The 18,626-nt window shown below is 40.0% G+C and overlaps 1 protein-coding gene across 7 annotated transcripts in view; it reads right to left on the bottom strand.

Moving 5' to 3' along the window:
• Positions 1-1,717: 1,717 nt before the first annotated feature.
• The window catches only part of SHC3 (SHC adaptor protein 3), a 75,929-nt gene continuing 59,020 nt past the window's right edge, over positions 1,718-18,626 (bottom strand). For all 7 annotated transcript variants that reach the window (XM_032095967.1, XM_032095963.1, XM_032095965.1 and 4 more), the window contains 6 exons: positions 16,565-16,691; positions 15,380-15,533; positions 14,309-14,405; positions 13,198-13,392; positions 10,797-11,092; positions 1,718-7,763 (listed from right to left, as the gene is read on the bottom strand). In XM_032095967.1, the coding sequence (XP_031951858.1) occupies positions 7,635-7,763; positions 10,797-11,092; positions 13,198-13,392; positions 14,309-14,405; positions 15,380-15,533; positions 16,565-16,691 (998 nt within the window). In that variant the 3' untranslated portion in view covers positions 1,718-7,634. The remainder of the gene's footprint in view (positions 7,764-10,796; positions 11,093-13,197; positions 13,393-14,308; positions 14,406-15,379; positions 15,534-16,564; positions 16,692-18,626) is intronic.

Raw genomic sequence — 18,626 nt, 5'->3', positions numbered from 1 at the left:
GGGACAGTTTTGGGCACCACAATATAAAAAAGACATTAAGCTATTGGAGAATTCCCGACAGAAGGCCATGGGGATGGTGAAGGGTTTGGAAGGGAAGCCGTGTGAGGAGTGGTTGAGGTTACTTGGTCTTTTCAGCCTGGAGGAGACTGAGAGAAGAACTCATTGCGGTCTACAGCATTCTCATGAGGGGAGGGGACCTCTTCACTGTCGTGACCAGTGACAGACCTCAAGGAAATGGAATGAAGCTGAGTCATGGGAAGTTCTGATTGGACATCAGGAAAAGGTGGTTGGACACTGGAACAGACTCTCCAGGAACATGGTCACAGCACCAAGCCTGACAGAGTTGAAGAAGCATTTGGGCAACTCTCTCAAGTACATGGTGTGATTCTTGGGGTGTCCCATGCAGGGCCAGGAGTCGGACTCGATGATCCTGATGGGTGCCTTCCAACCCAGGGTATTATTATATGATTCTGTGAATGCTGTGCAGCTGAGGGTGGCAGGCTCTGCATCCACCACCCCAGGGCCAGAGGAAGGCTTTGTCCCTGCTTTCTGGGAGCAGGGTCAGTCCCTTGGCCTATCTGCTTGGGGGACTGTCTGCTGCAGTTATGCCAGGCATGGCTGCTCCCTGGGAAGGCATATTTTGCAAGAAGCACCTGTAGTGAAGGTTTGTGTTGCCTTCAAGGCTTCTTTCCGACTGCTCGAGTAAGGAAATGGAAAGCATACCTGTGTGTGAATTGTCAGGTACCAAAAAGCTGGGGTCCTAAAACTGAGCGATCAGCTGCTGCTGAGAGGAGATGTGCTGGTGTTCACCTGCAGGTGCCATTTCACCTGCCAACACAACTAAGGACACTGCCAGCAGGAGCTGGGAACCTAGGCCACACCGGGCCTGGAGACATGCCCTTCTTGTAGCCAGACTCACGGGGGCCAGGCACAGCAGCAGGGATTGGGGGTTTCTGCTGCTGCCCTGAGGCTCCCCAGCACCTGAAGAGGGCTGGAAGCACCGTGCAGAGGCATGCAGAGTTTGCAGGTACTCCTGATGCATTCAGAGTTGCATTTCTTCTCTCCAAGAGCAGTGTAACTTCCCAGGGCATGCTCAGGCTCAGCTTTTCTCCAAGTGGTCAAAAGGGAAGGAAGGACTTTTGCAAGAAGACACGTGGTCAGTGGAGGAAGAGGATTAGGGTTAGAGCTCAGCACAGCATTGTCCTGTCCACAGTACACAAAATGGCTGCTTTTGTCCTTGCAGTCACTCTCCACAGAAACATCATGGAGTGGACTACCCTTTTCTATTCTCACCTATTTAATGTGCCAAATGGAAAGGCTACCTTTCGAGGATAGGGCATCATCTGGCTCAGAAGGAGGGCCTGTATTAACACTTACATGCATTCATGAAAATAGTATTTGTTGAGAACAAACACGTGTTTTCTCTGTCAAAGTACGTGGAGCTCCTGTGGTGGTGTAAGACCAGTGTAACTGAGGTCTAGCTCCCCATGTGCTGTTTGGTCCTCTGACATTTTTTATCCCTGATTCTACTGGGTTGAGTAATTCATTGATTTATTAATATTCAGTATCCAGGTAAACCTTTTGGAATGGCACACATTCTGCTACAAAATGTGCCTCCCTTCAGGTCAATTAAAAAACCCAAGCCCAACCCCAAACCCAACAAACAAATCCTTTAAGGAACCTGAGCATAAGAGAACAGACTCAAGCCCACTCTACATGCATTTCAATCTAGTAATAGTGCTCACCGTTTTATTACTTTGGTTAAACATATACAAACTGAATAATCAGAAAACAGTTGCATGACACTTATATTCCAAACTACATTGCTCAAGGACTTCCTCAGAGACAAAATTTGTCTCTATAGCTAGAATATCACAGTCAGCAGAGAGGCAAAAACTTGAGATTCACAAAAGTGGTTAGGAATATAAATTATCACAATATTTCCACATACATTATTTTTCCTGCAATTCTCAGTTAAAAATGTTTCTAAAAGTAATAAATATTATTAAATAACAATTGTACAATAAAACTCCCTTTTACAGCAAAATAGTCACTTCTTAGTTTTGTTGTTGCTGCCCACACAATGCAAAGAAAGACATTTACCTTGAAAGAAGAAACCTAGCTTCTTTCAAGTTTTGACTCTGCAGGACTTTACTGAGAAGCAGTTATCACACCAATCCAGACAAAAAGGACACAAATATATACTAATTAAAATACTCACATTCTCCACTGAATAGAAAATTTCACTTAATTTTGAATTAATGTATGCCTGGGTGTGTTTGGTGTCCTTTTCCTCATGGAAGAAAAAGGAGGACTGCTGGAAAAACTTTCATTTGACCTGGACTGTATTTGATCTTCATGCTAGCTACATAAATCTGCATCTTAATCTCAAATTCTGAAGCCACCTTTGTTTTCTGAGTCATCTGCACTGTCTCTTACACAGTGGGGTAGCAGAATGAGTCACCCAGTTCTAGCTTCTTTCTTCCTTTGGTTTCCGTGACCCATTCTGTTGTCAAACAAGGTTTAAACACTCTTTATATGGTGCTTTTGCCAGAAATGTGTAGCTCCGAAATCTTATCCCCTTTACTGAGACAAAAAAAAAAAAAAAAAGGCCCTGCCCTCTGCATTTTTTCCCCGGAAGGCTTAGGAGACATTTACATCGGAGTGTGCAGAGGAACAGATCAGGGCTTGTGAACATAAACGTCTCAATAAGAGATGAGCAGTAGGTTTGGTATCCCCAGAGGTTCTGCTTTAACTCTATCAACCAATTAGCATGTTTATAATTTGGCAACAGCTCTCTATTCTCATTAGTGGCTTAAATGCCTACTGGCTCATGTTTCCAGGTTTCACATTTCTTATTCCTGAAGTTTTCTCTCCCAAGACAGCTTTTCACTCTCTACCCAAGCCTCTAGTTAACTGCAGGCAAACTGTATATCCATGTTATCTTTTCCACAGGTGTGCACTTATTCCTGCTGCATCCAATGCAGATATGACCAAGGTCCACAGACACTGTGTGCGAGTGAGTAGAGTAAGCCCAGCTGATCAGAGAGCATTAAGTGGAAATTCGCCCACATCCTGACAGCTTTGAACACATACAGATTTGTGAAGAGTGTAAACCTCAGTCTGGGCAAAAAAGTCAAGTGGTTTTGACAGTACACTAAGGTATATCTGAATTTAGACCTTGTGCAGACATATTTTGAAACTGTCTGGAAGATAAAAAGGGAAGTATTTCTCTTACTTCAGCTTAGACTTTATTTATGCAAATATGGATTATGGTTTACTTAATATAAATTCTTGGTTCTAACACTTACTTCGGATAAACATTGGAAGCTAAGAACAAAGTTTTGAAAGCAGGATTTGTAAGCTTTTTTCAGAATATTCACAAGTTCCAAATATCCCTCTTGTAACTGCAAATTTCCTAGAAGGTGCAAAACTTTGCTGGTTATCAAATCTACTGACAAATATCTAAATATGCATCAATTCTATTATTAATACATTCTAGCTGGCATCTGGCATTGATGTGTCAGCAGCAATCACATTGTGGTATAATTTTTTAAAAATTCTCCTCATCTTATTGCACATGATGCCTGGGGACCATGGTGATAAGAAATGTGACTATATTATTCCACAGTGTGGAAAAAGTATGAATACAGGCTAAGAAATATTTAATGCTGGCAGGTGATATTTACCAGATTGTTAAACATTTTGTTCCAGTGACAGTGCACATTTTGCAATCAAGTCTTGGTCCAGGACTGTGTCCTGTGTTCCAGCTTTTATTGAACATGTCTGGCAGAGAGATTTTGGCAGAACCAGTGTTACCTCCCACTGTGAACCCCGTAGGAAGTGAAGTCGAGTGAAATTACAGTATGATTTTGTATCCACACTGTGTGTGCGAAGCCCTGGGCAAGAAGGCAGGCATTAAGCCATGGAAATTGCAACTTCTTATATGGTGACCAGCCAGACATGGTTAGTTTGAACATTCTCTTCTTGCATAAGGAAGGGAAGCTGGGACTCTTCATTCTGAGCAAATTCCCACTTGTCAGAAGGTAATTCAGTTTTCAAACCACATTTTCAGGTTCCATTGCTTCTGAAGAATCTGAAATAATTGAAAGTTTGGGAACATGATTGTACCTAGATGTCCAGCCTATCACTGCCAGCAACACTGGATGAATTTCATTAACTTAATAATTAGTCTAGGTGTGCAATAAAAGTAATGAGCATCATCTGGTTCACATATAAACATTCTTTGTTTAAAGGCATTGAACGTGTTTTCATTGCCATTAGTTCCTATAGTTGCAACACAACTGGAATCAAAACTGTTATCAGATAGGACTCAAAACCAATGTAGACAGTCTTGCAGAATATTTAGAGTTTCAGTTCTGATTTCTCAGCTATTGTTGGAAAAACATCGAAAGATACTATAATATCGCCTAATCTCAGTGATTTCTATTGAGTCTAGAAATTTTTTCTTTCAGTAAAATCCAGCTTCTTGAAGTCATGGTACTGAATTACCACAAGCGTCTAGTCCTTGAGATTGCATTTAAAAAAAAAAAAAATAAGGATGAGGGACTCCAAACCGAAGGTGAACATTAAAAGACTCACATTATTATGCTGCCAGTAGTCAGGCTTTCAGCTAACTTCTCAGCATTTAAATCTATCTCATTACTTTTGCATCTCTTAAATTGGTGGCAGCGTTGGCTCCTCACAGAAATGAGCTCAGCTGCTCTAGCAAGTTCAGTTAGTTCTTGTTGAAATCAGCTTAAAATGGTCTTTGACTCTAACGACAACTGCTTTGGAACTGCTATCCAAATAGCTTTACAGTTTATTTGCCCTTTTCATAAAGGCGAAAGCCAAATTCACCAGAGCGACAGACAAAAAATGTGGCAGGATCTACAAATGGAGTACTGACTGGCACACATGCTCTTCTTTCTTGGACAGTTTTGAGCCCGTTTGGCTCCCAGTGATGTAGAAAAGCCTCTGTATCCCCATATGTGGCCAGACAGGATCCGCTGGCCTGTTGTTTCAGCAGGGCACTGTCACAGTGCAATGGCGCTATTGCCACCTGGGACCAAACTGCATCTAGTCAAGATATATGTAACCTTTGCATCATCAGTGGGTATGCTGAGCTGGGAAAATTGGCTGTGCTGAAATAGCCACATTTCCTCGGAGGCGGAGTTTGTGAAATGCAGTCCGGGAAATTTAATATTTCTGTCAAGCTGTTTCATTTTGTGTCTCCTTGATACCTGCTTAAATTTCCAAAACATGCAGCTAAGTGGCTGCTAAGTTATTAAAGCTACAGCTAGGACAGCAGTAAAAAATTAAGACATTTATTTCAGTGTATGTTTTGTGCCTTCAATTCATACACCCAAATCTTGCCACATTTTTCCAGGACATTTAGGATTCCAAAACAGACATAGGAAGCAGGTGGGCTTTTTGGAGATACCTAAGGGCATTATGCAGCAGACTTTTACTGAAATGATATGCAATATTCAAAGAAAAAAAGACACTTTCTCTTATAGGTAGTGACATCACACTGAAAACTTTCCAGAACACGGCTAAGGGAAGTTTAGAGCATGGAATAACAAGCATTATATATGAAAAAAAGTGGGAACTGAGATAATTCAAACTGGAATATGGTGAGACATGGATAAAGAAAGTCATTTTTTGAGACTCTTGAATAAAATCATTTTGGTGGACACTACTTTGGGATATAAGATCTGTTCCTGTTTCCTTGCCACTCCCAGTCTGGTAAAACAAAGTTTTAAGAATTCCACTAAATTCAGTGCCATACTGATTTGTTTTCAAATGCAGCATTTAATTGCTCTCCTTTGCTCTCAGCTCCCATTCAGACCTAGAAATATCAAATAATAACTATCTGCAGTAAAATTAATCACAAGCATTTGGTTCACTAATGTCTTAGTTTAGCTTCTGGATGTCTTAATTACAGAATCAAGTGAATTTTTACATAGGCACAGATTACATGATTAGTCTTAGGTGTCTCAATAATTTTCAGTTTTGAGATTACCCAAAATCAAACCTTCATGTTGCAACTTCGCCATGTTTAAAAGCAGAAGGTACAAGAAAATTATTTCAGAATTTTAACATGATAGTCCTGCCTGAATATATTCTAAGTGACTTCTTTAGTCAGTTTGATTATGGTTTGACAAATTTTGAAACTTAGCAAATCCTTAGAACCAAATGTAACTTAAGTATAGTGCAGAGTAGGCAGGTACTTAACCTAGACTTACCCTGCTGAGTTTTTCTGAATCAAGTCTGAAGATTTGATTTGAGAGACTGGTGCTAGAGAAGATCTTTGATTGCTGAAGGCTAAATCTTGACTCTGGCACAAGTATTGCCTTTACAGGAACTGTGTCTATTGAATTTGACTCATAATAAGATTCATAGAATGGGAGAATAACTTTATATAATGCTTAAATGTGAACAGTACAAATATCCCTTAAAGCATTTCCAAGTACCAAAAGTCAAGGGCATTTCTGCCAGAAATGCATCTTTATTTTGTGTTCATTTTTTAAACTTGGTATTTAGAAAAAAACAGTGTATTTGCAATACTTATCACTTGCTGAAGGCCAAAATGAAGTTATGCTTTGGCAAGTAAATGCAAGTGACATCATTTGCAAAACTGACCACTGAGTTCAGATAGTTTTCACTGCTTATAAGAAGAAAAGATTTTTCAGCTATGTCTTTGAACAGTCATGTACATCTTGTATTAAGCCTATTAAACACAAGTTATTTGAACTTGTCTAATCGTTACGCAACATCTTGTTTGAGACTCTTAGTTCAAGGACACCTAGATCTTCACCATAAGCAGAAAACTAATTATAAATAAACTTAGCACTGAAATTAATAAAGTTACAGTATATTGTTACAATATCATTAGAAAAATCAAAGCGCACACCTTGTACACAGAGAGATCACACCAAGTCATTGCTAAAGCAAGATACAAATGTTTTAAATAGCATCGTATAAGAATTCAAACTTGACGTCAGAAAGATAAAATCGTTTTGATATCAGTGACACTGAATAATGCTTTTAAAAAACATTTTATGCTAAGTTTCTCAGTTGGAATACTAGTTACTGAATTCAGATTCCTTCCATGGTTAACTAGCATAATCCATCTGTAATCCCCATAGTTGTGCTTCTTAGGCAAAATCAGAAATAAGATTCATGTTACTAAATCTCTCAAGAAATTGAGACTGCTGAATTCTATTTTTTATCTGAACAATCACAATTGTCATTTTTCTTTTTGGTAAAAACACATGGCACAGAAGATAGTTTTATACTGTCAACAGACTGACTTGAAAAATATAAATATATACTGTATTTATATATATAATGTGTATATACACTATCAACATTAACATTAAAGAATCTGAACAATTTTGTTGAAATTACTTTTAAGAAAGCCTTTTGCTGTGATTTCATGTCACATAAAGCATTGAAAATGTTCAAGTGTACCATATGAAATGGGGCTTCTTAAACCTAAATAAAACATACTTGTGAAATGTATGTGAATATATGAATACGCATTTTTTAAATGTATATTTTCCTTTCAGATCTGCAATTTCTACCACTTATAGCTTGCAAGTTGCAATAACTAGAAGAGTTATCTGGAGTCAGTGTTTTCTTTCAGCAGGCTGTTGCAGGCAGAGTTCACTCACTGAAGAAACTATAGGCAAATTATTCTCAAGATGATAGTTGATGAGATGACTTATGCTGTCAAAGACACGATCTTTTGTACGAACCTTCAAAAAAAAGGATGCAAGAAGATAGATTAAAGAGTAAGGTACTGTTCCCCTTAACTTCACACTAAAATTGTCTAAGAATAAAATGACAAAATCATATTTTAGAGACTGATTCCTCTTCAATCAAAATTGGTGGCAATTTGGCACTTACTGAGAGTGGCTTCCATTTTACCTCTTCCTCCCTCTATTTTCACTAAACAGATATTTTGAATGCAATTCCATGGACCAGCCTACTCTTATTACTCTTTCTGAATAGGTCTGCTTGAAAACTTTCTGTACTTGATTTTGTTTCTCTGTAAGTCAGATTTTTAGATCAATTTTTCTTCTTCAAGGGACCACCTACTTCTTTCAGGTGTTTGCACTTTTTTAATTAGAAAGAGCTATCCTTCCAGGTACGTCAGAACCCAGTTTCTTTGTGCACCTCAGCATTTTTGTGCTTTTAAAAAGACATTCCTTTTCTGCTACTCGAAAATTCCCTTCCTAAAAAGTGATACAGCCACCATATGTGCTTAGCTTGGGTTTGCCCTGTGCTGCACAGTACATCCCTGTGCCTTTGGAACTGAAACATTTCAGAGCAGGAAACATCATTTTTCTAGCCCAGGGGCTAGAAAAAGGCTCTCTATACTAGCATCTTGCTGGTACACAATAGTACACACATGATAGGAATAAACTGACACTGCAGGATGAAACAGTCAAAATTGCCAGAAGCCAAAAACTAACCTATATTACAAAGCGATCTTTAATTATTTAGCCACAAATATGTTCACAAAACTTTTCCTCCTATGTTTCAAATGAGTTAGGCATACATCTGCTACAGGCAGAGCACAGGTCTAATCAAGCCAACACCATGTTGGACTACAACTTTCTATTGGGCTGGCTCTACACTGCCTCAAGCAAATGCCTGTGAGCACTGCTCTGGGTAAGGAATGTCATCTATTCTCCTTGAACTTTTCTCAGGAAGAGAGAACAACTTGTGTTAAAACTTTCAAAAGTCATCTTACGCTGCGGTGGACACCTATTCTGAAATAATTCAGTCTTCAACATTAAGTTCTGGGAAAATTTCTAGAAGCTTAGCACAGGATGTCACAGAGTAAAATAAAGAGGAAACAAATAACTTTGGCATATGATGCTATCCGGTCAAACCAACAGGCTCTCCCAATTTCTGAAGCATACTGCTTTGAAACGTCACTTTCTCTAAAATCAAACTATATTTTCAGAATTAAAAGATATCTTTAAAAAGCAGTAACTTTACTTAGCTATATTCTGGGATGTTCTTACCATAAGTTAGACACTCTACCATCACTAGAGTTCTAATTCCAAATCCAGAAAAATCATGCAGTCCTCTATTTTAAACATCCATTACCTGGACGAGGGATCTTTTTTCCTTTTTTAATTTTTTGTTAGCCGGATGAGAGCAGACGCAACTGGACAGCTAACTTTGCTCTGAGAACACACCCTTAAGACCTGTTATGTGTCACTGGGTAATGTGTGTGAAATTAATTTTCAGGCAACATTTGTGTGAATCAGTCTTTAAGAACAATCATGCTGAGACCACGCAGATGAGATGCAAGCCACTGGCACACTGTGGCACCTGGCCACACACTGGCATTTTATTGATGGTTCTCCACTTTGACAAGTTGCAGATAGGGCTGCTCAGAAGCTGTGTCAGGATCCCACAAATCGTACAGACAGCTGTGCTGTCTGTAACTAACTGCAGCTGCAGAAAATCATTGCTCTGGAACAGCGCCTCCCAAGCAAGGCATTTCAGAGCCATTTGGGCCGTGATGATACAAGCAGGCTGAGGGAAAGGATAGGTGCAGATTACAAGCAGGTCCCTAACCAAGGAGGTCAGTAAATCAGAGCTGCACTAGAGGCAGTACAGCAAAGATGGAGGGGGGCCCTGCAACCTGTGCAGGAAGAAAATACCGCGGAAGTCACCACAGGACCTGAGTATTCCATGCCAGTCAGCCCTCCAGCAGAGCTGCCGGTGGGACACAGCATTCCTGCCACGTCACACAGCAGTGCTTCCCTTGCAGTAGCCTGTAACGGTTATTTGTGGGTTTATGCTGAAAAGAGAATTAGGGGACCTTGTTGCAGGAGTCACAAAACTGTTGGCAAATTTTAGCGATGGAGGCTGCCCCTAAAGAGGTGTAGAGCTACTCTCCTGGGCTCGTGTACCCATCAAACACAGGACTAGGCAGCTTGCACCTCAAAAGTGCAAAACCATTCTCTGACTGGCCTCATGTGGCAAATGTAATTAAATGCAATGGGCGTTCCTCACCACTGCAATACAGACTCTGCAGGACTGGCATAGCTCTGCCACAGCTTTCTCAGCTCAGATGCCAACAGGCCAAGTCCTTTATGGGAGTTTCTCACTTACCTTGGGGCTGGTTAGCTAAAGTTGTCCTTTACAGAAGAAAAGGAGTTGCCTACTTGCAGCTGCCAGGGGCCAAGAATAAAACCCATGACAATGATTTCAATCTCTCTGAAGAGATTATGCCTCCACAGAAGCAGGACAGAACAGCTACAGAAAGCTAGAGCTCCCTTGTCCCCTCCATCCTGCTGTGGGGAAGGTTCCTTCGTCAGGTAAGGGAGTCTTTGTGCAGCAAGTAGATGGAGCAGGCTTAGCCCAGTTCTCTCCTGGGCATACATGCAGGAAAACACAGAGGGCCTGGTCCATATCCCAGCTAACAGAGAAAGTGGAAATTGCCAGCATGCAGGCTAGCCAAACCTCCTTCCTTTAGCAACAATGCTGAAGTGGCTTAGCTGCACTTTAGACCAAGACTGTGCAGCAGTGGTCAAAGTGTGAACTTGCGTGGGAGTCAGGTCCCTAAGGCTCCCTGCAATGTGCAGAAATCATGAGTTAGGTCTTCTGCTAGGCATCAGGGAGAAAATTAGAGAGGTGATGGCATATTAGAGATATGAGGTGGTGCTTATGATCAGTTGTGAATAAGCTGTAAAGAAGATTAAAGACATTTAGAGAAAAAGTGTGGAGTCAGAAACCTCATCTACTAGTGAGGACTCAGTGCTTACAGTTCCTTCTGGGTCCACCAAAAGAAGATGCTTGGCTTGCCCTTTGTGCATGCCTGTCAGCACATAGGAGCCAGGATTCGTGGTACTCTTCCTCACGAGGAAATCTCCACATTTCTTTAATAGCTGTTCTGCTTCTTTCCTGCTCATCTCTCCTTGATACCACGGCTCTGTACTCAGCTCTTCAGCTTCAGTCCGGACAGCTGCTCTGGATAAAGGAGGACTGGTGCATCCCATGGAGGTGGATTTCTTTAACATAGTCTCAGATGTTTGATTCTTGAGAGCATCTTCAAATGGTTCTGGTTATGGAAATAGAAACAAGGGCAGGATCATTCAGAGGTAAACCATGTAGCAAAATGGTGATATTCTGGTCATTTAAAACTGGATTTATTTTGCATTACAGCCGCTTCTCTTTATCTTTATGAAAAAATGAGGGAAGATATACTAACAGACTCACTGAATTATATAATATATTACTACTGAGGAGTGTAATGTTTAAAATGTATGTTATGCACAGAAAGATACTGATAAAAATCGGACTGAACCTTGTCAGAATCTCTTGAAAGGTACTGGTTTTATTTCAGTAGTGGCTATTGTCAACAGCTGTATTTATATGATCTGGTACCAGGCAAATCTCTCCTTCTATCTTTCTAGGTATGTCAGACAGTTAAATTTCAAATAAATTGCATAATAGGGGTACCTAATGTCATTATACTCATATCTGGTCTCTGTTCAAACAACTTATTCATTTAAAAATTGTCCATTACTGAGTCTCCGGCCCAAGGCTATGTCTAGAAGGGAACATTCACCCTTACCTACTCCTAGCTCCATCTAGGAAGAGAACCTTGCAAAACAGACACAGGTTAACACATTTACCATCATTTCCGTAGCTAAAATCAGCCTTGGGGAAGCATCTTTTAAACCTCAGCTAAGTCCTGAACTCAGTGCAACTGTAGACTTGCATGGAAAGGTGTGCCACCATGGATCCCAACAGTCATACAGAAATAGCAAATACGTCATAGGGTGCTTCATTACATGTTGTACTGACCTCTCAGAAGCTATTTACTCTTGCAAGACCTTCATCTTCCCCACCAGTACATATCAAAAAGAAATGTTGTTCTGTGCCCACTAGGTTTACAAAAGGACATCTGGAGAGCAGTATGGTGAAGTGATATACCAGCTGTAAATAGATTGTTCAGATGCAAGCAGTACACAGCCATGCTTGCATGGGGCCACAGAGAGGCAAGTTTAGGTCAGAGAAATAGGAAAAATACTGTACTATCACAGCTTATTTATATCTCAGCCAGTTATTAAAAGTAGCTTATCAATGTTTTCACTATACTGCAGTCTGCACAAAGTCCAACATATGTTTAGCTTGTCAAACCACTAACTTTGGGCTAATTGGCACATTTTCTAGTACTACTTTTCTCTGGTGTTCCAATGGCTGATAAGAGTTAACATCCCTGATTTCAAACAGCAGATTTTTCTCATTTCAGATCTATATTCACAGATAGATACTCTCTCAACTTTCTTCCCTCCTCCTTTCTTTCAATCCAATGTCTCACTAAGCTGTGGAAATAGAGCCATATCTCATCAAAAACATGCCAGGAAATGGTTTTATCTATACTGACATAACTGAATTGTAGATACTTTATTTTACAAATAATTTGTAGGCACCAACTGCTTTGTCTCATTGCCTTTTAATTATGTGAACTGAATTAAATAAAGCTTGGGCAAACAGTTTATTTGAGGTTGGAAGAGTAAAAAAACCAAGAAAATTTTCTGTGCATCAAATGCTTTCACCATTACTTCACTTTATGTATCTCCTCAAGGCTGAAAACTATGTGTGTTAGTAGCACCAATACCAAACTACAGCTGATGCTTAAGCCATGGTTTTGCAGCTATGGAGATGATTCTAATCTAGGACAAGCTGCCTTCAAAATTGGAACAGGTAGGACAGCAGGCCTACCCAGAGCAAGAGGTAACTCAGCACTTTGATTTCCATGCCAGATTCCTTGCTGCACAAAGGTTTTGATATATGTATTGACTTCCTCATAACATACTCACAGGACAGGCTGAAGATGGTTCTCCACCCATCCACACCTTCACCCTCCTTCACTTTCCTGTATGGCAAGCTTCCTGATTAATTTTTCTTCTGGCATAATTGCCTGTTATGTTAAGGATAACATAGACTGCAACTCACCTTATTATATAGCCCGGCTTCAAGTCTTCAGCCAGCTTTTTTTTTTAGCTCAGGCCAATATGAAAACACAATGGATTCTAAAATTCACCATAATTACATCGGGAACACTAAATTTGGATTTTTTTTTTTCTTAATAGAGAAATAATGCATAAACATATCTGGTCCCTTGTTAGAAAGGAAGTGAATAGGAAGGGAACTCACTCATGTCAAACAGATCCTTTCCTGGGCTGTTTGCTTCAGCATTCTCTGTTGTTCCACTGAAGGTACTTTCAGCATCTGCCTGAAGTGCCAGTAGAGCTTCTCTATTTATATGCTGGGTGTTTACATATGTTGGCAGCTCTGCTGTTGATGCTACTTCTGATTTGTCTTCTGACATACTACAAATATCCAGAGATCCTAGAAAATGCAAGACTTTGTTTTCTTTTCTTTTCTTTTTTTTTTTTTTTTTTTTTTTTTATTTTTTTTATTTGACAGAACAGTGTTGGTATTATCACCAATTATCATCACACCTCATCAGCACAGGTTTAAATTTTCCTGGACTGGGAGATGTAAAGTCAATAATTGCTGGATTTAGTAGAAAAAAAAGTTGATTAACGGATTCAGAACTGTGTTTCAATGAGGATATGGTGGGGCTGTTTTCCAGGAGAAAAGGAAACCTTTGTAAATAAATACTGTAAATTTCAAAAATTGTGTTCTGTTGGGGAGTTCATGAGAGCAGGAGAAGGTATAAAATCCTCAGATGTGTGCAGATTAACAACAGAGAACACATTCTGGCATTTGAATGAAAGTGTCCCTAGAAACACAGTAAAGTTGTCTCATAAAGGCGGATGGGGTGAAATTTTATACATGTATTGAAATTACTTACTTGAAATTCAAAGACAACAAAAGGAACATTATACATTATTTGCTATTTGTTGAGCAGAGAGTATTACTTCACATTTTGAATTAGTCTTCTCACTTCAGGCTTTTCATTTGAAAATTCCATTTTGCATACCCTAGTGGGTCAGATTTTCCCAACAGATCATGCAGCAGACCCTTAAATATCATAGAGTTTTAAGAAAATTAGCTGAAAGTTTGGGCAATTCCATTTAGGAACTGCTCTGCAGAAGAAAATATATCATGAAGGCGTGCATTTAATAATTTATCCAGAGATAATTATCAAATGCTTTTCACTGGTATCAACACTAAAACTCAGACAAAGGGAACCTAATCAACCAAGAGCAGTTCGTTGCCTTAAAACTTTGAGGAATCAGACTTTCACATGCCCCCCAAGACCACCTGCAGTATTACAGCTAAAAGTAGCAAAACTCACCTTGTTCAACAGGCCCATGATGCCATTCTTCACTGAATTTTTCTCCTAAGTGATGGCTCTGATAATAAATTTGCTCTCCTCCCACTTCTGATGCAGACTAGAACAGACACACATGCAAGGAATTTTTCAATTGCCTTTAAAATGCTCAGATACATCACAAGTGGCTCTCTTGGATGTATTCTGTGTACCCTCACTCTTCCTTTCCAATTCATCGTAATGTCAGAACATATATATATATCCCAAATACATTTGTGTAAAGAGTAAGATATTACTGGTGACCTTCATGTGTTCTTCCCTGCTTTCTGCTTTTAGTGACCCCCACGATACCAAATGATGCATCATTTCTATTGTACATTTGTACTCACACAGCGAGTCTTGACAACCTTTTGCTGGGAAAAGTGTTCCACATAAACACACGTGGGACCAGAAGACAGCCCCAGCACTCTTCAAAGAATGAGCTGAAAGAGTCACGTTGGTACCAGGGGATGCACTGAGGGGAGGATGTGGCTACAGACAGGACCCCTCTGGATTTAAGCAGAGTTGTGCTGGATCTGAAAACACCTCTTAGGGAGCTACATTGATACTGCAGTCAAACTTCCAACAGGAATGCTGGCAGAATTATTAAAGCTGACCTTAGTTCAATATGAGGTGGAAAACCTACCTAGGAACCTGGCTGAGTATTGATTGCTGCCAAGTCATTAACATAATGAACAGTTAGTAATGACTGCACTAGATTGTTTAAATGATTCTGCATTAAATCATTCCCAGTTAATGTATACTATTTGATACTCTGAAGCAGACATAGTTTCTACAACTATAGTAGCCCCCAGAGGATCTCTGTTCCTCGAACCCAGTTAATCTTTTAACACCATGAGGATTTCATCTCCTTTAATTTGTTCTGAACCTGCCTAATGTGTTGCCCCCTTGATCTGCAGTGGCCATTCAGATGGAAACTGGCCACACAGGAAGGGCTGTGAGTTACAGACGGTCCCAAGATATCCGCCATACAACACACGTCTTTTTAAAATTTTGGATCAATCAACGGGAGAGTAGAGATGAGACTGTACTGACCTGAGCTGTGTCTGCACCAGTGGGAAGCCTTGTTTTGAGCCTGGCATCAAGGAATCCGCCAGGGGGAGGTATTTTATTTGGGATGCTGTTGTAATAGGGATGCTCTGTTTCCTCGATATCTTCCTCCGTCCATGGGTCCTCAAAACTCTGCATCCTGTAGGGAAGAGAGTGGTTTGTTTTGCCCCTCACTTGCAAAGCACTTACAGATACTTTCAGCAGGTTAAAACTGCCTGTCAGGGGATCACTATTGCATATTTTATGGACACTCCAGCTACCATTTTAAGTCAGGAAGCAATGATGGATCATGCAGCAGATCTTCTCTGTTTAGACAGACTGATATAAACCTCCTTTGCAATGGACCAAATTCTTTATGCTGACTAGAGGATGTTTTAACTTGGCTTTAAAGACCATTATAAACTGCTTTAACAAAGCAGTTCATCTAACTTTAAAATATCACTTGTAATATTATGACTTGATTGACTGACTAGGCTCTAAATCTTTGCCTTCAGTTCTGATTGCTCTATCACAAATATAATTCTGTAAGAACTTCACAAAGTCAAGAGATGTGAATACGGCATGCTCCCAGATTAGGATAGTAGCATTTTATATTTCCCATATACCTGTTTTGCTCTGATATAAGACATTACGGAGGGCACAAGTTCACAAGGATTTCTAGTAATGTCAGTAGGCACATAGCAATCCATGTCTCCAAAGGAAACAGAATGCTATATCCCAGCCTTTTGTACATATACAAACAGACAGAGTTTGTATCCTCCAGAGAAAAATGCAGTCAAACCTCCTTGCAATACATCATATTCCTAGAAACATCATTAGTCATTTTGGAAGCCCAGCAGTCTGACCTACTCCATCTAAACTGACACAGCTGCTATGACAGTAATGAGGAAATGCCACAAATAACAACCATTCTTGGCCATCCAACTCTGCCTAACTACAGCACAAAACACATGATCATTTCAACATCGCTGTGAAATCCATATTTAGCCTATTCTTTCAAATTTACTGTGCTCCTTTCATATTCGTTAGGTAAACACTGTTTAGCTAATACAGCAGAAATCTTATTAAAGCATTCAAATCCTGTCTGCCTCCAGCAACACTGTCCACATTTTATCAAGTAAACCAAAAGCGAAGGAAGATCCTTTAGCAGTCTTCTGCAGTAACACTCACCTATCAGGGAAAGTAGGTGTCTTAGAGGGACATTGCAAGTACTGCTTAAATCGAAGCTCAAATGCTTGCCCTATGGTGCTGATGACATCCTGGGCCAGGCCATCACAGCATTCCAGTATATGACAAGCTAAATGAAAAAGATTGACACATGCAAGTCACTGTTTATGTAATTGTGGGATGCACTGACCTATGACAAAACACCTACTTGTCAAGCTTAGTCACCCTGTTAGTGATGTGCACATTTCAATAAAACCCAATTTTGATACAGTGAATTTCAGGCAATCTCAACTTTTTAAAGGTTACACAAAATTGCACTGATGCATAAGTGCGATAGACAAGGTCACAAATCTGTTCCATTATTTTAACAAGTCCACAAACAGAAAAAACCTCATAAAATTTCACTTGTTATTACCTGAATGCAATAGATTATGCAAGAATTCTAAGCTTTAAATTGAAATTACAAAAATATTTATCTATTATAATAATAATAATAAAAGCTTTATTTGCTTTCTTCAATTTTATTACCACTTCAGTTTTATGTCCAATCACCCCAAGTTCACAAGCTGCTCTCTCTTCCCAAATTACAGTCTGAGGGAGCAGCAGTATCAACTGATACTTTCTAGATAATGACCCCTGATCTTATTCCAGGAACACAGAGTACAAATGTTGGTACCTTTTCCTGCTTCTTTGCATGGAGACACACCCAGCAAACTGACGGGTCGGTGAAGAGTGCAGAGCCAGCAACATGATTAACTCCAGCCCTTCCCCATGTGCAACCTCCCTGAACCCACTGCGACAGAGGCAGTAAAGGGGGAGGCTAGTAACACAAGCTCTCTTCCTACAGAAGACTGAGAAACCTTTAAAGAAGTCTGAGCAGCCAAATCTGTAACGGTTTTAAACCAGAGAATGGCTTGGAGGTCTGAAATATATGGGAAGACATAAAATATGTGAAAACACAAAGAGGTGAACTTGTGAGGAGCTCACTCAACATTACAGGAGCATAGATGGGTACTAATACCTGGCAGCTAAAGATCTGTATGAACAACATCTCAGTGATATCCAGAGAAGCCCAAGAGAGTTAATCTTCCATATTCAGAGTTGGACAAGCATATTGCCTTACTGGCTATAGCCTGGATTGGATTTCAAACTATGGTTCTTTTCCAAGTCCTGCCACAGGAAAGTGGGTTCTTGTTCAAAGTTACTGATTTTTTCACCCCTGACTGTTTTAATAACTTGAATATAAACTTTTCAGCTGAAAAACTGTGCTTTAGTACATGCCCAGTGTCCAACTCACTCAACAAGTGCATTAGATGCCAGTGGCCTACATATAAGGGTTGGTCATGACATTTGTGTGAAATTGTTTTAGTTAAAATAATACAGGGAGACTAAGTAGGTTTAGATATGACTTTTCAGAGGCTGAAATACCAGACAGACTTCTAAAGAGGCCAGAATAAAGGGCCAAGAAACCTGCAGTTGTGTGAGTATGGAATGTCTGCTGTCTCTTCCTCAGCAGCAGCAGCACTTCATTCAGCTTGAGATGGCACCAGTCACAGTGCTAAACAGATACAGTGGTGTTCTCTTCTCACCTTAGAGCATCTACTGTGCCAACCAGCAAGCTGAAATGTCTTGTCCAGGGAAAATGCCCTTAGCTACATGTTGAAAGTGGATTCAGCAGACAAAACAGGACCTCCGTGTGTCCAAAGACAGAGGCAGACATCCCTGACTAGCAGTGAGACGTTTGTTTTGACGCCCTCCACAACACTGCTATTGGCATTGAAAAATTAGCCTCAATGGAAGGTGCAGTAAATGTGGACCAAAAGTAGTTAGGCCAAACAAAGCTAAAATGTTTGCACCCTATAACTAGAGTGCGAATTTAAAGAGGTGACACTGCTCACTGCTAAACCTTTCTGGAGCTGAAATGAAGCATGAGTCACTAAGTAGTTTCAGTAGGTGACATAATGAGTAACCTGTTTCCTTGGATACGTGAATGGACTTTCAGCAGGTAGGAGATATGCTTCTTGTAAAAGGATGAGAAGGCTTGGCTCACACAGAGATGATTTCT

Source organism: Corvus moneduloides, chromosome Z (assembly GCF_009650955.1).
Source record: "Corvus moneduloides isolate bCorMon1 chromosome Z, bCorMon1.pri, whole genome shotgun sequence".
NCBI classification, from domain to species: Eukaryota; Metazoa; Chordata; class Aves; order Passeriformes; family Corvidae; genus Corvus; species Corvus moneduloides.
This window is presented reverse-complemented; position numbering and strand designations above follow the sequence as displayed.